At 34.1% G+C, this 19,713-nt stretch overlaps 1 protein-coding gene across 2 annotated transcripts in view; it reads left to right on the top strand.

The window, feature by feature from the left end:
- Positions 1-3,544: 3,544 nt before the first annotated feature.
- The window catches only part of LOC140443337 (transmembrane and ubiquitin-like domain-containing protein 1), a 53,098-nt gene continuing 36,929 nt past the window's right edge, over positions 3,545-19,713 (top strand). The window contains exons 1-3 of one of the 2 annotated variants that reach the window (XM_072534541.1): positions 3,545-3,832; positions 7,377-7,508; positions 15,415-15,687. In XM_072534541.1, coding sequence (XP_072390642.1) covers positions 3,763-3,832; positions 7,377-7,508; positions 15,415-15,687 — 475 coding nt within the window. In that variant the 5' untranslated portion in view covers positions 3,545-3,762. The remainder of the gene's footprint in view (positions 3,833-7,376; positions 7,509-15,414; positions 15,688-19,713) is intronic. The other variant, XM_072534540.1, reaches the window with a different exon arrangement.

The raw sequence follows: 19,713 nt of genomic DNA on the forward strand, positions 1-19,713 counted from the left end.
CGTTTTATATTAAATTAGTCATAATCAAAACATTTTGTTTACAAACCAAATTAAGAAATAGTTAAACTAAGTAACATAAGTTTTTATTAAAGTAAGTGTTCGAAATGTCCACCATTTTACTTAATTTATTTGTCGATATATTCCATAAAAGATCGTCTCATATTAAATGGCATCATTGGTTCTAACGATACTGCTGCATTATTTATTATATTATATCTTCCCATAGTTGGTTACGAATATTTATGGTATTCTTATAGACACGTTATCTTAATGCGCCCCATACACCAAAATCAAGCGGATTAAATTCTGGGCTACTTGGTGGCTATAATGTATAATGGATGAATATATTCTTTTGGATACATTTCCAAATCTTATCGTATACTATTGAACTACATCTTATTTGTCGCAGAGGTTAAATAATGTATTAAACTGTGATGTATCTCGTCCATTGGTTACTTATATACACACGAAATAACCTATCGATGACATTACTTATTTATATGATTACGTTACAGCTTACGAGTAACTATAATTACATCTCGAACAAATGGACTATTATGATTTACTAACGAACTAATATTATGTTGAACTAAATTGCCTATGTGTTTACTATATTTATAACAATATCGGTTATTAGGCCAACGATGATGTTTTTGTAAAAATGCTGAGTCTTTAAGGTTAGATTTGTAGCAAAAGTATTATGAAACAAGACACATATGTGTTATTCAATACCTGTGCTCTAGTTTCTATTTGTCCTAATAAAAATGGGTAAACAATTTACTTAATGAATAATAAGTATTCTTTTCGGATTTTTTATGAATTAAATAAGTATATCAATATCTCACCACATTGCCAATGAATATGACTACCACGACCAATCCAACGTTCAGAAAAGTTGTATTTAAGTATGTTCTAACTGCCTTCTCTCTAGAATGTGGTGATGTACCATTTTGCATAACCCACATATTTTGGGTTTTCAGCATTTTACAATAGAGAAAAAGTAATACAACGTCAGTATAGAAACTTAAGAAGCGATAGAAAAGGAAAATTGCAAACATGATGACCGCCAACGTCTGAATACGGCCACGGTACCTAAAGAAGATGTATAACAAAGCATTTTGTGATGTTACGTTATCATCTTTAAGTTGTTTTAATAAGAATAAACTATGAATTATGCTCATCTAGAGGTATTCAGTGCTTTACCGCACAAATATCAAACTAAGAATTATTATGCAGCTGACTTATTAAAATGCGATTATCTCGAAAACGGTTGAATTTTGAGGTTACTAACAAGTATACCTTTTCTTTGTAAAAATAATGTATCTTTAATATTTTTAACACAAATGGAGCTAACTTAAAGAGCAAAAAAGTTAAGCACAAATTTATGCCACACATATCATATGCCACACATAAATATCTAACTGCATAAACTTTAAAGAGAGAGTAAGAAAACCAGCAAATAAAGTAGCTTATACGTTGAGATTTCTAAGGGACGTCTTCTGAAAAGATAAGGATTCAAGATGAGATGAAAAGTATTATCACTTACTCAGTGGCATTACAACTCTGCGTGGATTTTAGCCGACTTCACAATATACCTATATTTCTTTTTGTCTTGTGCAATCTTCATGCAATTGTCCATATCTCCAATTCACATAGCTTTAGGTCTCCTTCTAATTTATCTCGCCATCGGAGATATTCTTCCCATACAAGTATTATTATTCTTTCGTCAGAATATCTTCTGAGGTGTCCTGACTACTGGAATCTTCTGTTTTCATTTCTTTGATTATATTGGCGTCTGCCAAGTTCTTTCAGCTCTTTTTTTATTTCTTATCCTATATTGTCCTGTTACCCCATCAAGCTCCGGCCCAAAGATCTCTCCTAGGAGTTTTCTTTCCTAAACACGTAATCGCTCTTCGTTTGCCTCTGTTATCGTCCACGTCTCGCTACGGTACGTCACCACTGATCTTATGTAGTACAAAACATTGAAACAAAAATTAGCTTCATCACTAAAGCAAACTTCCTTCAAATAATTGGGATCTTGTCTAAGAGTGGTGGTCATAATTTCACAATATTCCATTCGTCTGTCTGGATCATCTTCCGTTAATTCCTCAAGCATTTGCAGTTTACATACATACATGTCATTCATTTTTTTAAGTATTAAAAAAAATTCTTGACTTGACTCACATCGTAATTAAGATACAGATCTGAATCTGATCTTATACAATCTGCTTGATACAGATGAATCTACAATGAATTGTGACCAAAAAAATTTACCTGTCTTCTGTAGTGGATTTTACGCCAAAAAGCTTCTTGTTTTATACGTTGACAGTTTAAAAAAATTATAAATAATTACCTATAGTGAACTGAGTGCGCTTCGTTCGCCTGGCTCGCTTGACTATCGTACCGACATTTCCATTAATCCACTAATCTAACTGAAATTTTCACACCAATTGGAAATATATTATGTTCTTTAAACTTTCAGAAAATTTTGCAAACAAAGAAAATTCTAAAGATAATTTAAGATAGGTATATTTTCTATTACAAAAATTTCTATTGTATTGCCACAATCAAATTTATTTGGGAGCACAATTCGTACAAAGTATGTTTTAAAATAGAATATAATATAATACTAATGCCCTAATATACTGTTGGTACCACACGTAGTTCTTGTAAAGCGTTTTCTTTTATGACTTCTGTTCTTTCATTTTTGGCATATATTTCTTCAAAGCATTCCTTCATTATTTTTATCATTTCCTTCTTCTCCATTTTGCTTTTGTTTTATTGTTTATCTTTTATTTCACTAATATTTCTTTGTGATTTTCATATAAGGTTGTGTATGACAATCATCCACCTTATGTAATTATTTTATTTTTAATTTTGGTGTATTATGTGTCGTCTACATCTCAGTATGTGGTGGTAGTGTGCTATGGTATGTACTTTCCTTTCAAATACCAAAAAGTCTTTTTTTGAGATCGCGATGTATCGAAAGTCACGGCAATCGTTCATTACTGAAATCGATTATGAAAGTTTAAAAATACTGATAAAATTTTTAAATATCAAAGGTTTAATAATTTGCACAATCGTTATCAAATGATTTGATTATACGTTCTAGCACATTTAACTTAGAGAATTTTCCCATCGGGTAAATTATCCTAGTTACATTACGGCATTTGATACATATTTTTTATACTACATAATATATTTATATCATCAATTTTTACATATTCATACATAAATATAAAGTATTTTATTTAAATTTATTGGTTTTTAGTAGACTACAAAAATAGCCTACCAATTTGTCAACATAAATAAATGGTTTATTATCGTATACTACAATTTTACGTCGTTAATTAGAATGGTCTTTATCGAATCCATTATTTTTTTAACAATATAGAATGAATTAATAATAAATAGGAACTTAACAATCGTGTGATTGGCGATTGTGTATCGATTATGTTTCGATGAGACTATCGATTACCCACGAGACTGATTCTGACTCATTCAGACGTTGTTCGGTGTTCAGACTATCTATACTGTCAAGCTGTCAGGCTGTCAGTGTCACATTCACATCAAATAAATAATTCATGAAGGTTAAATATACGTGTTTTATTATTATTTCAAGCTGTTGGTAGATCAAAATCAAAATAGTAATTATTCTGAATAATGATCGTTTCCAGTTGGTATTGATGACAAGTAAAAAGTGGCATAAGGATTTTTCTAGAATCATAAATAAAAAAATATATCAGGTGATCTAAAAACGAGATGACCATTATTGAGGGGATAGGCGACGAAGTTACACATTTTTTTATTGCATTGTTTGTTATTGTCATAGGTAAGTAATATATTGAAAATAATTTGTCCCAATACTTTTTAAAAAAATATATTTCAAATATTGAGACTTTTTTGGATTCTAAATTACAGCTGGAAATAATATGAATACGATACGTTTTTCAGTATGACCACATATTGTATTTGCCATGACAATTTTCTGCAAGAGATAAATGCATATCCTGGTATCGTCAAGATTTATTTAGTTTGGTATTATAAGGATATCTAAAGCAAAATTATCAGTATGATAGCCTTGATATTCTTTTTATATCCAATGAGCTTCAGGTAATGAAATAAATGAGCCTGCTAAAGGAAATCTTGATATTAAGTACTTTATTGTTGTTATGTTATTTAAAAAAATGTTAAATACAATGTAATAATAAATAAATAATAATTTTGATTGTATTTATGAAATTAACTTAATATCACAACTTTATCTTACTTATAAAATTATAATCCAATACTTTATTAAAAAATAATAGTTTAGTTATTAAAGTGTAAAACTCTATAATGTTTTATAAGTATCTCTAATTTTTCATAAACTTATATTTTAAGAGAAAGTACTCCCACTTTTCACTTATTTAAAAAAAGTTAATATTGCATTCAATGTTTGAATCATTTTATTGTTTCTTAATATATTATATTATTACAATCATAGTAAATACATTGGTATATCAATATCTTTACATTAGTATACTGGATATATTAATTTCTTAAATTATATTAACTTAAATATATTATGTATATTAAGATAAAGATCTATGTAACACAGGATTGATATTAATTAGCAATTAAAGAAGACACAGTTTTAAATCAATTAACTGGTCTTGATTATTTTAATCCAAGTAGTCTAAATGCTAATGAATATAATTTGTTAGACTGTCTCCAATGTAAAAAATCTAGTAAGTGTAAAAAATCCAAACCTTATATTTCCGTAACAAGTTAATCTCATAGATTCAAAATTAACTGTTTAAAGAATATAGGTCCTACTAATTGTGGATATGTTTTTGAAGTATTTAGAGTAACATTATAAATGCCACAGGGAATTCTCTGTGCATCACTGTTTTTTTTTGCTGTTATAGAGAATATAAAAGGTGTTATGTAACAATGTGCTAAGCACAGTAGAAGATGTTGAATGTGGAGATCCTCAGGGCAATATATTGGGACAAACACTATTCCTAATTTAAATGAACTCATTATCTATGTTAATAAGGATCCCACACAATTTAGAACTGATGTAGAAAAGAATTTAATTGTAATATATGAGTATCACCAACTCCCACTTAATATGAATAAGTATAGTTGTATAATTTTAAATGTAGATGCACATAGGGATATGTAGTTGAGCTTTGGGAAATTCAAATTTAATAAAAAATCAATATCAATTACATATCTTGGATTGTACATAGATAAACAGCTTACTTTGGAACAACACATATTACGCATTTATCACAACGTAGCTCCAGCAGTGGGCATGCTTGGAAGAATTGCTAAAATTTTTCCTTGTAGTAAAATAGAATATTATTATCTAATAAACTCACATCTGTCTTTTTTAACTATCATATGAGGTAATACCAATCACAAACAGCTTCATCCTCTTATGGTGTTACAAAACATTAAATATATTTTTCAACTACCACACCTTCATCCAACTGAAGACCTATATTGGTACTCTATTTTGTCAAAGAGACTGTATACAGCCTGCAAGGGTATGTTGCCTGTGTCAATGTCAATATCATAAATTATTCCTTTTTCATCATATAAAACAAAATTTTTATATCCCCACTTATGGGACTTTTTGGGGTTGTAGTCTTTAGAGAACTTCTACCTTTGAATGGCACTATTAATTTGCTCATCAACACATAAGTTCTGTTGCATAGGTATTTTGTTGAATTGTCTTTTACAGTTTTCAATAACAGGCCTAACTTTATAAAGATGATCTATGCTGTTTAGATCAATATCATAATTGTCATTTATGTGCAGAGATGCTTTTATTTGTAAAAAAACTATTTCTACTCATAATGTCTGCAATTTGAAGGATTCTGGTGGACTGTACCTAGTACATTTTAGTTCCTTTTAAGCTATCTCATGTTGTTTTTAACTGAAAGGGGCTTATTAGGATCTTTTTATATGGCATATACATTTGATTGCCCCATGAGCAGTTCAAATATTTGATCATCAAAGAAATCATCAAAGTATGTGCAAGCTTCATCTGCTTCTCTGTAATGTGGTATATTTCCCAACCATTCAGGTTTGCTTCTAGGATGTTCCTGGGGAAATTGCTTCACAGACCACACCTGGGCGTTGAATTTCCGTAGGCTGAGTATACTTTTCTTCACTATTAGAGGAATTATTTTCATCACTAGAGATTTCCTGTCCTTTACTGTCTACTAAGAAATCTGGGTCATCATCACTATCACCTAGGCAACTATCATCACTCTCAAGAGGTGGTAAATGTAAATGAATCATCTGAAAAAGTTATACATATTCATAGGATTCCTTATAACATATTTGATACAATCTGAAGCAATCTAAAAGTCGTTCAGTATACCAAACAATAAATAAGAATAATAACTGACATCCTTTATCGACGGTAATTTTTAATTTGGAACTGAAAAGCAATATTATGACCAGATTCTTCAATAGTAATGACATGACATAAATTCCTGGCTTTTGCTGATGATCTCACAATACTAACGGAAATAGGAAAAAAATTAAGAGATGTCATAAAAAGAAGATAGAATCAGAAGCCAGGATAAGTCAAAGTAAACACTACTTGGAAATACAGAGCAAAAGTAGGTCTATGGGCCATTTTAAGTGAATGACAATTTATTTAATTTGCCACATTATTTTGTTTTGTTTAATTCTTTTTGTATGAATATGATTTTCAGCAAAAAAGTACAAATTTTTATTTGACAAAATATTGAATCGTATGTAGGCTGTTGTAGATGATATGATACAATTTGTTGTACTTCCGATACTACGATAAGTTGCACGATAAATCATAGAATGTTTTGCCACAGACGTGAAAAAGTTTCAAAGGATCGGTTGTACAACTTGTTCAGTTTATTGTTCATCATGGCGCGAACCGTTTTGAAAAAGATAACAGCTGCTGTAGTAGTTATGGTTTTTTCATATGATATCAATAACAAGGTGAAAAAGAAAAAAACTGTGGTGTAAGACATATTTATTCACAATTCAACAGCATCTTACAATAGGTTGAGCTACCACACTACACACCTTGCAATTATTATTCAAATGGTCAAATCGACTTGTTCTACAATATGTACGATAAATTGTATTATCTGTGGGCCATTTTAATGGATGATATGTATATTTTTAATATATCTAATGATTTATTTATATTTTAGCTCTAGGCCTACACGGTCTGTTGAGTAATAAAAATAACTTCTATATGCCCACAAAATAGCAGACAAGAACGCAGACAATGTTTCAACAAAATATGCGCATTTAATTATAGTTATTTTGATAAAACTTGGTATTTGTTGTTCAATTAGCATACATTTAATTTTAACAATTTATTTCAGGAACTGTTGCTTGGTGGACTACTAACATATCTGAGCAAAGGTATATTAGGACTGTAGTGTTACTGGAAAGAAGAAGACACAGAGCCCATCGGAGATTAACAAACCATACCGAATCTGTTACTATTACTGAAGGTAAGTACTTTCATTTGCATAATTTATAAAATTTGCGGTATTTTAGAATTTTTAGAGGGCTTTCCAAGATATGAGATATAATTTTGACCAATCTTATCTTTTTACACAGTATACGAGGGTTGCCTATTTAGTTTTGCATATAGCCATAAAAACAAAAAATATATAGGCTTAAAGTAGGTACTTTATTGCTTTTCAAAATATGTCCCACCAAGATCGATACACTTTTCCATACATTCAAACAGTAAAACAGCTATTCCAGTGTTCAGTTGACACCTGCAAAATCGCTGTTTTCAGTTGTTGTCCCCTAGGCCACTTTCGTTAAAGATAATTTCTTATTTCTGCAGGATAATGCGCGAATCATCCTAGACTACCTAAATACTGTCGGAATTCCCCTTTTTGGACGGGCCCGCTTGTAGTCCTGACATAAATCCATTACCACATTTATGGGTCCTTTTAGAGAAAAAGATTAAAAAGACACAACTATTACTTGAAACGATTGAAGAGCTGAAAATAGCGTTGAATGAAGAATGGGAACATGTACCGCAAGAAAATCTTTTGTAAAAAATACCATTTTGTAGACAATAAGAAACCTTACAAACTGAAAACAAAAAATAAGTTTCTACGATGATTACAACAGAAGATATCGTCAAAAAAGGAAAAAAACACGATTTAATTTCTTTTAGGTTATATTTGAATCTAGGGCTCTAAAAATTTCTTTAATGGAGTACGTTTTGATGTAGAAGACATCGCCAAAAAACGAAAAAACACGTCTTTTTTTTTGAGGTTATGTTTGGGTCAGGGGTCTAAAAATTTGTTTAGTCGAATACTTTTTTATATAGAACAACATGGTTAAAACGGGAAATTAAAAAATTTGTAACACATATTTTTAATTAGAAAATAATATCGGTCGGGTAGCACACGATTTTTTTAAAAAATCCAAGAGTTTGGATAAATCTCATTTTTTTGCGGAAATGTCCATAGTGTATGCACAATCAAAAAATTTTACCTAGAAAAGTTGTGCAGATTTTCATTACGAAAATTTTGGTAGTAAATTTGACCGGTAGCCAGAGAGTTATGGGTTTATCAAAAACTAAAGCAATTGGGTGTTCGCCGCTGGCCCATAAAACACGTAACATATGGAAGTAGTGTCAATAAAATTGTTAAGGAATATAAAAGTACCGGAACATGTTCACCAAAACGATTAGAAAATGGGAGTAATATTTTATATTCAATTAGCAAGCTTTAAAAAATGTTTACCATGTTATAAAATAGGTATGATTCCAATAGAAATATAAATGCTTGTATATTTTAAAAATTAAATTAAATCACAAGGTAACATTGTCACTGACCGTAAAAATAACCTTTATACTGTATCTTCCTCGACAGATTAGTTAACGAGAATAATTATTTATTTAATTGTTCTGAAGCTATTTTCTTGTGGCATGTTAAAGTAATTACTATTTAAATGGGAATAAGCCACAATTAAAGGTTAAAGTACGTTTATTGACGTTTCAATAAAGGTACTTTAACCTTTAATTGTGGCTTATTCCCATTTAAATAGTAATTACTTAAATTAAAGTGTATCGAGTTTTCGTGGTCATTGCCACCAGAACAATTCAAATTACGTGTCGTATATACAGAACAAAGGAAAATCTAAAAAGACTTCTTGGGATGTAAACAAAATATGTTACAGAACTGTCTCATCTATAGGTATACTTAATAGTAATCATCATCATCATCAATGGCGCTACAACTCTTCGTGAGTCTTTGCCGCGTTTACTATTGCCTTCCATGTTTGTCGGTCCTGTGCCAGTAATTCCCATTGTCGCACTCCCATTTTCTCTAGATCTTCTTTGACTGCATCTTTCCACCTTTTTCTAGGCCGCCCTACAGACCTTCTTCCCTCTGTCCTTTCCCAGAACACATTGTTTATAAGGCGATTGTCGTTACTGCGTATCATATGCTCTGTCCATCTGAGTCTATTGGCCTTTATATATCTGACTAGATTTTCTTTTTCGGATAGAGACTCTAGCTCGTTATTGTATCTGTCCCTCCATTCGTTTGTCACGCTGTCTCTGCAAGGGCCATATATCATTCGAAGAATTTTACGTTCCCACACCAGCAATTTATTTATTTCTCTTTTTGTTAGCGTCCATGTTTCGCTTCCATAATACTTAATAGTAATGTCATGTAAAAAATTTGTTAAGTCTTAAAGGTTAGAATTTGCACTTAGTATGTCTGCAATTGTTCCTTTGATATTGAAGATTAGTCTGTTTTGATGATGTTAAGCGCAGTCCACTAAAATGTGAAGTAGCTAAGTATGTCATATCTTTCTTCTTCTTCTTATGACTCTTTTTATAAGCAATTCTGATTATTCTTGGGTGGATTGATACCTCTATGGAAAGTTCCTGTGTGTTTGTATTAACTTCTTCGTTTGTGGTAATTTCTGGTGTTTCCGGTTTTTGTGTTTGGAGTCTGTTAGTTCTATTACCTCCGTTCTTTGACCTCTTATAAAGTGCCATTATGACATTTTGAAGACCATAAAAATCGTGCTCCATTTCTTTTAAAAAACGTTCCCAGTGATCATTTTTTATTCTTCTTAAAAGTGCATCTGTTTCGGTTCCTAATGTAATTATCGTATGCTTCTTGTGTCTTCGTTGACATGTATTTCAGGTAAGCTATTCTCTTCACATTTTTCCTTTACTTCTGTGCAAAACCATGAAGTCCTTCGCCTTCACCTGTCCGGACGAGTTTATCCAATACTTCTACAGATGGGAAATGACCTTCTGTACAAAAAATTATGAATGATACTGCAGGTTAGCTTAAGACTGGAGTAAATACCAAAAGCATTGAGGCTAATAAAGGTGACTTTTATACTTAAATCAGGAAAAATCTGACAGGATAAAGCTTAAGTCACTGAAGCTGGTAAATCTGATGTCATTCGTACTGAACTCTAGAACAACTGCTCGATAGACATATTAGGGATTGTTCATTGGGAGAAAGTCCGATACATCAGAGCCAGTATGCCTATCGAGAGTCTCCAAAGAAACGCTCTGCACCACCTCATACAGTGGGTGAAGTGCATTCTGGAAAACCAAGAGGTGATGTTGGTGTATTTCTCGATATAGAGAAGCAATCACAAGGCCGATTAGTTTAAAATGAATAGACAAATCTACCTGCAGATGGATAGACTGCATACAAGCGTATGCACTCGGTTCGTAAACGGCCGTAGGAGTGCCAAAAATCATCGTCCGCGACCGGAAAAATACCTGGAGTCGAAGACAACATAACCTTTGATAGAAGATGGAACTTGTAGAAGAACATGCGCTAATAGGGCTGAAGTACTGCGGAAAACAAGCAGGAATCAACTCGGCCCTATAAGAGGCTTCCTTACTGGACATGGGGTCATGGTACATGACAGTCAAGGGATACCTACATACAATGGGACTATTTCATGGAGACTTACGCTGCAGACTCTATAGCAGAGAATCTGAAACATTAGATCACAGGCGTCAAACACTTTTGGGAGACAACCAACTGACTCCAAAAATATATCGTGCCCATACTCTAGATCTGTATAAGCTGGTACAGGGTACCAGAATCCTGAAATGGATATCATGAACGAATGGAAGATGCACAATAAGCCAACTGGCTGCAGTACCACCGATTTATAACAGACGGCTTAAAAAATCGTTTCATTGCACCCTGTGCTTATTTCCCAGGCATGTTTGCATATCTGGGATGTCTCAAAGTCTCTGTTTTGAATGTATGATTTCGGGGTCATTTATCCTAACACTTAGTGGGCTTATCGGAGGACCAGATCTGACCAAATAACTACTAAAAAATCTAATCCAAAAAATAATAGAACAAAATAGAATTCTTCAAGAATGCAGATCAAGCATGCTAATACCTCTCTTAAGAAGGCATTTGACCGGGTCAAATTAAAGGACGTTATCCACTTATTGTACGCAATTGAGATACCTTTAGGAATAATTAAAACGATCTAAAATATCTACCATAACAATACAATAAAAGTAAAAGTAGAAGAACTAACTGACCCAATTGAAGCTGGCAATAGGATAAAACAAGAAGATTACCTAAGTCCTCTATTGTTCAACCTGATGAAATAATAAAAAAAGTAAGAACTAAAAGAGGATACCAAATGGGAGAAAAACAACTTAAAATAATCTGCTATGCAGACGACCCAATACTACTCTCTCAAAATGAAGATGATAAACAAGGTATGCCGCACCAATTTAATATCATCGCCAGAAAATTTAACATGTTAATTTCCCCAAAAAAAGACAAAATGCATAGTTATAACAGCAAATTTACTAAGATGTAAATTGGAGCTGGAAGATCAGATAAATAGAACAAGTCATCATCATCATTCAATCTTCGCTTATCCACTGCTGGACATAGATCTCCCTCATAATTTTCCATCTATTTCGATCTTGTGCCTCTTGCATCCAATTCCTATGACAACGTTTTAGATCGTCAATCCAACGTGTTGGTGGACGACCTCTACTTCGATAGGCATCATCTCTTGGTCTCCTTTCCAGTATCCGCTTTGTCCATCTATTGTCTGTCATTCGAGCCACGTGACCTGCCCAGTTCCATTTTAGTGTTGCTACTCTCTCTACTGCATCAGCCACTTCTGTTCTTTGTCGAAGCTGGCGATTTGGGATCTTGTCTCGTAGTGAAACGCCCAACATAGCACGCTCCATCGCCCTTTGACACACACGGATCTTTTGAACTGTTCTCCTTGTCATGGTCAACGTTTCAGCACCGTAAGTTAACACTGGCAAAACACACTGATTAAACGTTTTTCTTTTAAGGCATATTGGTATATCAGACGATTTGAAAATATGGTTCAGCTTGCCGAAGGCTGCCCAAGTCAGTCTTATACGACGGAGAAGCTCAACGGTTTGGTTATCTTTTCCTATGCGAATCTCATGACCTAGGTATTTATAGGCCATTACCTGGTCTATGGATCTTGTTCCTACGCATATATCTTCGCTGACTACAAGATTTGTCATCATCTGGGTTTTAGATATATTTATTTTCAATCCCCCTTCTAGCGAGGAAAGGTAGAGCTGATTTAAAAGTTCTTTGGCCTCATCTATCCTATCAGCTATTAGTACAATATCATCTGCAAACCTTAGATGGCTAAGCTTTTCTCCGTTTATGTTTATGCCCTTGTCGGTCAGTTTTGCCCTTTTACATATATATTCCAAAAGCGTAGTGAACAGTTTCGGCGATATGGTGTCCCCCTGGCGTACTCCACGTTGTATCGGGAATTTCTGGGTTTGACGATCACCCACTCTAACACTGGCTGTTGCGTTTTGGTATATATGTTTAATTATATTTATATACCGATAGTCAATTCGGCATTCTGTCAAGGCTTCCAACATTTTTTGTTGATTTACGGTGTCGAATGCCTTTTCATAGTCGACAAATATTAAAGCTAGTGGTTTATTATATTCAGTGCATTTTTCTATAAGATTTTTTATTGCCAGTAGGTGATCGTTTGTTCCATAGCCTTTTCTAAAACCCTCCTGTTCTATGGGCTGATAAAATTCCAATTTATTTTCTAGTCGTTTCGTAATTATTTTTGTAAATAGTTTATAAATATGTGAAAGTAGACTTATGGGCCTGTAATTCCTGAGGTCGGTAGCATCCCCTTTTTTATGAAGTATGATAATTTCTGCGTTATACCACTGGGTTGGTGTTATTGCTTCCTGCAAACATCTAGTGAATAGTTTGGCAAGGACCTGCCATAATCTTTTTCCAGCCACCTTCAAGGCATCTGCCACTATTTCATCGCCTCCGGGGGACTTATTGTTTTTCATTTCTTGCACTGACCTTCGAACTTCATTGGGTGTTACGTCCGGTAAAATTTCAGATCCCTGATTGATTATCTTTGGTAATGATCCACTCCGGTTACATTGCTGTTCTTTGTATAGTTGTCTATAAAAACTCTCTATCGTATTCATAATTTGAATTCTATCCTCAATGATTTGTCCCTGTTCATTTCTTAATTTGTGGACGTTTTTTCTTCCAATGGACATGCTCTGTCTGAGTACTTTCAAGCTTTTGTTTTCTTCTATTACTCTAGTTATTTCCATCGTATTGTATCGTCTCAGATCTTTTCTAACTTCCTTTTTAATTTTCTTATTCAAAATTCTTAGTTCATTTTGGTTATGATCCTGATTTTCCCTAAGTTTTCTTCTTTCCTCTAGAAGATGTTTTGTGTTGTGGCTTAATTTTTTGTTATTATTTTCAGGACGAGGACAGTATTTCTTTTCAGCTTCTTTCAATATTTGGGTAATATTATTGTTCATTTCATTGATGCTGATATTCTCTAAGTCGTGTGTATCCAAACTAGTCTTAATATTTTCTTCGTAAAGTGTTATATCTTCTGGGAACAGCCACCTTCCACTTTTCTTTTTGAGGATCATTTTTGTTCTTTCAACTTCAGTGTTAAAAGTGGTTTTTGCTCTAACTAGTCTATGGTCGCTCCCTGTTGAAAATTTATTCAATACTGTTACATCCTGAACAATATCTTTCCGATTTGATATTATGAAATCAATCTCATTTTTTGTTCTTTGGTTCGGACTCTTCCATGTCCACTTACGTTGGGGTTTCTTTCCGAAGAATGAGTTCATCACAAAGAGATTTTCCTGATGTAAGAAGTCAAGAAGCCTGTTACCTCTCTCATTTCTCTCACCAAATCCAAAGTTTCCCATAGCCCAATAGAACAAGTGATGGAGTTTAAATATCTAGGCATCACATTATCTAGCTACGGAAAGCTCGAAACACAAGTGGAAGATCAAGTGCATAGACCAAACAGAACCTCAGGTTGCCTGAATGAAACAATATGGAGAAATAAAAATGTCGGGAAAGAAATGGAAGACAGAATTTACAAAACAGTCATCAGACCAATAATGACATACGCGGCAGAAAAACGACCTGACACAGAGAGGACAAAAAGAATGTTAGAAATAGTAGAGATGAAAACACCACTAAAACGATGGAACGACAACTTATTGGAAGCACATTGAAAAACAGACAGACTTATGGGACTTCTTATGGGACAATTACACACAAATTAGAAATGTTTGGAAAGGTTTTTGAAATCCCCGCCCATTGTGAAGTCAGACTTAGATAGTCTGTTATGAGTTTTAAAGCTACTACGCATGCGTCGATAGATAGTGATAATAATATACATATATTTTCATTTTTCTAAAATGCAAATTTTACTTTAATCAACGTAATAATACTCTAAAGAGTTTCAAAACTGACAAGGATAATTTGACACTCCCACCTTTGACAAACCAGTGTTGTTGCGCGCTAGCTCTCTTTTACTTTATCTTTATCTATTATTTTTAAATATATGTAAAAATGTGAGTTTTTGTTAACTCGTTATGAACGTAGTGATTTTGCAGTGGGATCTTGTACTATTAGTGTAGTTTGTCATTGCCCGCTACTTGAGATATATTCTATTCATGGTGAGAAAGTTTTTTAAGAAAGCAAGAAAAACACTAGATTTTATTTTAAGAAATAAATTGCTTAATAGAACCTTATACTACTATAAGAGATGTTTATATGGGACCATTGAAATCTAGAAACAGCTATTTATTTTTAATCATAAGTAAGTTCTTAGAAAAAATAATTGTTATTTCCATATTGATAACATGTTTCGCTCTCGTTGTTTCGATAATGTATCACAAACAAATTCACAAAAATAGTTTTAAAACAAACTGATATGCAAATAGACTTGTTTGTTTGTTTATTTAAATTTAGGAACTCGCAAAACATGATGTCATTACTAATACGTTATAATATTCTTAGTATAAAATGTATTATTTATGTATTTAGCAACTGTCTGATATTTATGTTATAGGATCGAGTAGTACTTCTCAGACTGAAGAAAATACACCTGATCTTTCCGCTGAAACAGATGCAGTATTAGCTCGAGCTCGAGCTCCAAATGGCAATAAACCCCCTGAGCCTAGATCAGAAGAAGATTTAATTGCTCCTGATATTCCCAGTACTATATTAGAAGATAGTCGAGGCGAAGAAGAAGAAAGTATAATTGAAACCATGGATGCTGATGCTAATATCGTTAGACAAAGAAGATTAGCTTTTTATACTGGTTTTTCAAATGAAAATCAAGGTAAACACATTACAGTAATCTTGCAATTTTAATTAAACACACTGTATTCTATTTTAAATTTAAAATCCGCTTCACTTTGCGTTATGTCATAAATTGTTGTTGGAGGTTCACGGTACACTAGATCTTTAAAATAGCCCCAGAAGAAGAAGTCGACTTGACTTAATTCTGGAGATCTAGCTGGCAAATGACTCAGTCATTCTCTTCCTGTCCATGTATTAGGACATTGCTCATTTAATTCACCTTGAATAAGTGCAATATGATGAGAAGAAACTCCTTCATGTAAATACGGATACGAAGATAATTATTGACGGATGTTGAGTGGCATGTTTTCAAGTAAAATAGGTAAATGATTTACTAAAAAGTTTACTGTAGTAGTAAGTAATAAACCTCTCCGTTTACTGTTTCCTCAGAAAATAAAGGACATATTACATATAAGGCCCAAGATACCACCTTAAACGTTTAAGAACCACCTAGTTTGACTTTTCGTAATTATGTGGTACAGGTTTGTTGTGGAATAACTAATAGTGGAAGTTATGCCGATTGACACATCGTTTTTGTTAAACGTTGCTTCATGTCGAAATATAACAAAATTGGGAAAATTAATTTGTTTAATTATTTTTTGTTGTTTTTCTTTCCATTCACATAAAACTACCCTTCTTTCAAAATCATGCTGTCAATTATTGTTGTTACTGGATGTGCTATGGGTGCATGTGGTGTCACGAGAGAATTTTCATTTTGAAATTCTCTCTTATTTAGTTGGTGACAATCTGAGTAATGCCCACGATAGACTTATTGTATTTACCTAATATTCATACGAAAAAATCAAAGCAAAACGCAAAATGATCAGAGAGTATAAAAGATTCCGAGATCCCTTCAACAAAGCAGAATATAACAAGCTCTCAATAAGGTTGGAAGTTAACAAGCTGAAACAAAAACAGTGGATGCGAGTTACGGCAAACCTAGACTACCGAGAGGGCTTAAGATTCTGGAACCAATTCAAAATCCTAACTAAACAAAAAAGTCGACCACGCTCACATCTCAAAGTCAAAGACATTATTCCTAACAATCCACAAGATAATGCCGAAACCTTCAAAAATACACTCCAGGCCGCACTTGTTTCCCCGAATAACCCCAATTTCAACGAAAGATCCAAAAGGGAAGTTGAACGGAGAGTGGACGATATATTCTACTACCCTCAGGCCCACATGGGCCCTATCCTCATCCGATGGTAGCCCCTGTGACTGAGGACACCCTCAGGCAGATGTGTAACTTAGGTAAAAACACATCTGGCCCTGATGGGATCCACAGAAGATGTCTCAAAAGTCTTCTAGAGAATATAATCCCGCTGCTCACCAATATAATCAATGCATATCTCACGCTGAGCTACTTTCCAGTCTCATGGAAGGTGGCCAGCACAGTCATGATTTCCAAACCAGGGAAACGCCCAACCAACCCCGCATCATATAGACCTATTTCATTACTAAGCACTCTAGGTAAAGTCTTCGAGAGGATCCTTAAGGAGAGACTTGTAGAATTCCTAGACACACTTTGTCATTCCAAATTATCAATTCGGATTCAGGGCTGAACATTCCACACAACATGCATTGATTGAAGCAGCAACTTTCATTTCACAATCAATTAACGAAAAAAGACACGTCATAGTCATATTCCTAGACGTCCAGAAAGCATTGGACACACAGGCCTGATCGAAAAACTCTACCTTGCTGGACCGCCCATAACTTTCGTTAAACTAATAAATTCCTATCTCTCTAATCGGACTATCCGGATCAAAGTTGACAATACACTATCCTCACCATTCACTCCACAAGCTGGAGTGCCCCAGAGCTCAATTCTAGCTATAATATTATACACAGCCTACAACAGTGACTGCTGTATGCTGATTACACTGCGCTCCTCACGTCAGGCCCACATAGAATGCTTGGACAAATGTCTGTATTCAAAAGAGCCCAAAATTACCTAAACGGAGTTTTTAAGTGGTGCAATAGATGGAGAGTGACTATTAACGCCTCCAAAGCTAATTTTTAATCAAAGCCAAATTGATCTAACCTTACGAAACCTCGCCAAGTGAACTAATCTCGATCGCTCTCGAAACTGCGAGAAGCGTTGAACTAAGTCTATCGAAGACTGATCTGCTTATTCCAAGACCTGGTTAGGAGCGATGCAGCAGGACTACAACAGCTAGAAACGCCTGCTTTCTTGTTACTAGTACTGTGATATACCGAAAGATTACCAGACCAGACGGAGTTCAAAACTTCTGGCTTAAGAAGTTCTGGAGTGTTCATGAGTGCTTGTCAACACTAATTAATTGTGTTATTTCTAATCCGCAGGAAATACCATCATTTCTAACTCAGAGAACAAGTTATTTAATACCGAAGGATCAAAATAATACCCAAGATCCAGAAAGGTACCGCCCAATTACTTGTCTTCCAGCTCTTTATAATTTGGTCACATCCTGTGTAGCCCAGCGTATCTACCAACACTGCGCTCTAAACAATATCATAGAACCTCAACAGAAAGGATGCGCTAAGGGTTCTATGGGTTGCAAAGAACAACTTATTATCGACTCAGTCATTTCTAACCAGGCATAAACCAAAAAAGGAATCTGTTCTTTGCCTTTATTGAATATAAGAAAGCCTTTGACTCAGTGCCGCATGAATGGCTGGTAGATATATTAAGAATATATAAAGTCGATGATAATATAGTGACCTTCTTAAGACATATAATGACAGATTGGAAGACTAAAATTCACCTCCAAATACCTGGTGAAAACAATATCGAAACGGAAAATATCGCAATTAACCGCGGCCTATTTCAAGGAGACTCGCTGAGTCCATTGTGGTTCTGTCTAGCGATGAACCCACTATCGCAGCTATTGAACTCCACTGACTCAGGTTTTAGCATTAAAAACAACAATACTGTAGTGGCGAAGCTTAATCATCTGTTGTATATGGATGATTTGAAACTAATGGCTTCCACTCAAAATCACTTAGAACAAATGCTAAAAACTGTAGAAACTTTTTCAAATAATATCAGTATGAACTTTGGGTTAGACAAATGTCGTGTACTAACTACTGTCGTGTCGAATATAGTCAAGGGAAAGGTTCAGCCCGGAGGATTCGATATGCAAAATGGCCAAAACATCGAGGCTATGGGCGAAAATGACATGTATAAATATCTAGGAGTAAAGCAAGCGCGGAAAATTGACCATAACAAATAAAAATCGAATTAACATCAGAGTTCATACGATGGGTAAAACAGCTACTCCGCTCACATCTTAATAATAAAAATTTGCTTAAGGCATTAAACATCTACGCATTTTCTGTGCTTAGCTACTCATTTGGGATTATTAAGTGGACTAAAACGGATATAGAAACTCTTCAGCGAAAAGTACGAACACACCTCACAAAGGCACAAAAACACCATCCTCGAAGTGCAGTAGAAAGAACGACATTACCTCGGTATTTAGGAGGACGAGGACTTATGGATATAAGCGAGCAATTAGAAAAACAGAAAAACAGAGACATCTACTCTTCATCGCGCGATTTGTGCAGTAGATGACATAACACCGATCAAACCGAGGGAACAAGAAAATGCGCATAAATCATCTTACTAAGGACGAAAAAATGCCCATCTGGATGAGTAAACCTTTACACGGGCGACATCCGAATGAAGTCAGACTGGCAGACCAAACTGTAGCACATAATAGTCCAGACCTCGTGCTAATTAATAAACTAACAAGACAAACAACACTGATCGATGTGGCGATACCTAACAACAATAATTTGCGTGTTAAGTACAACGAAAAGATCGCCAAGTACAGAGATCTGGAAATACAAATAAGGAGACAATGGAGAATGGAAAGTACCCAGTCGATATCTATTATTCTTTCTACCACCGGAGTCATCCCGAAGAACCTCCTACAAAACATAAAAAAGCTGGGTCTAAATGAACATCTATATAAGATCATGCAGAAAGCTGTGCTACTTTCGACGTCCAGATGCGTGC

This window comes from Diabrotica undecimpunctata, chromosome 6 (assembly GCF_040954645.1).
Source record: "Diabrotica undecimpunctata isolate CICGRU chromosome 6, icDiaUnde3, whole genome shotgun sequence".
Lineage (NCBI taxonomy): Eukaryota > Metazoa > Arthropoda > Insecta > Coleoptera > Chrysomelidae > Diabrotica > Diabrotica undecimpunctata.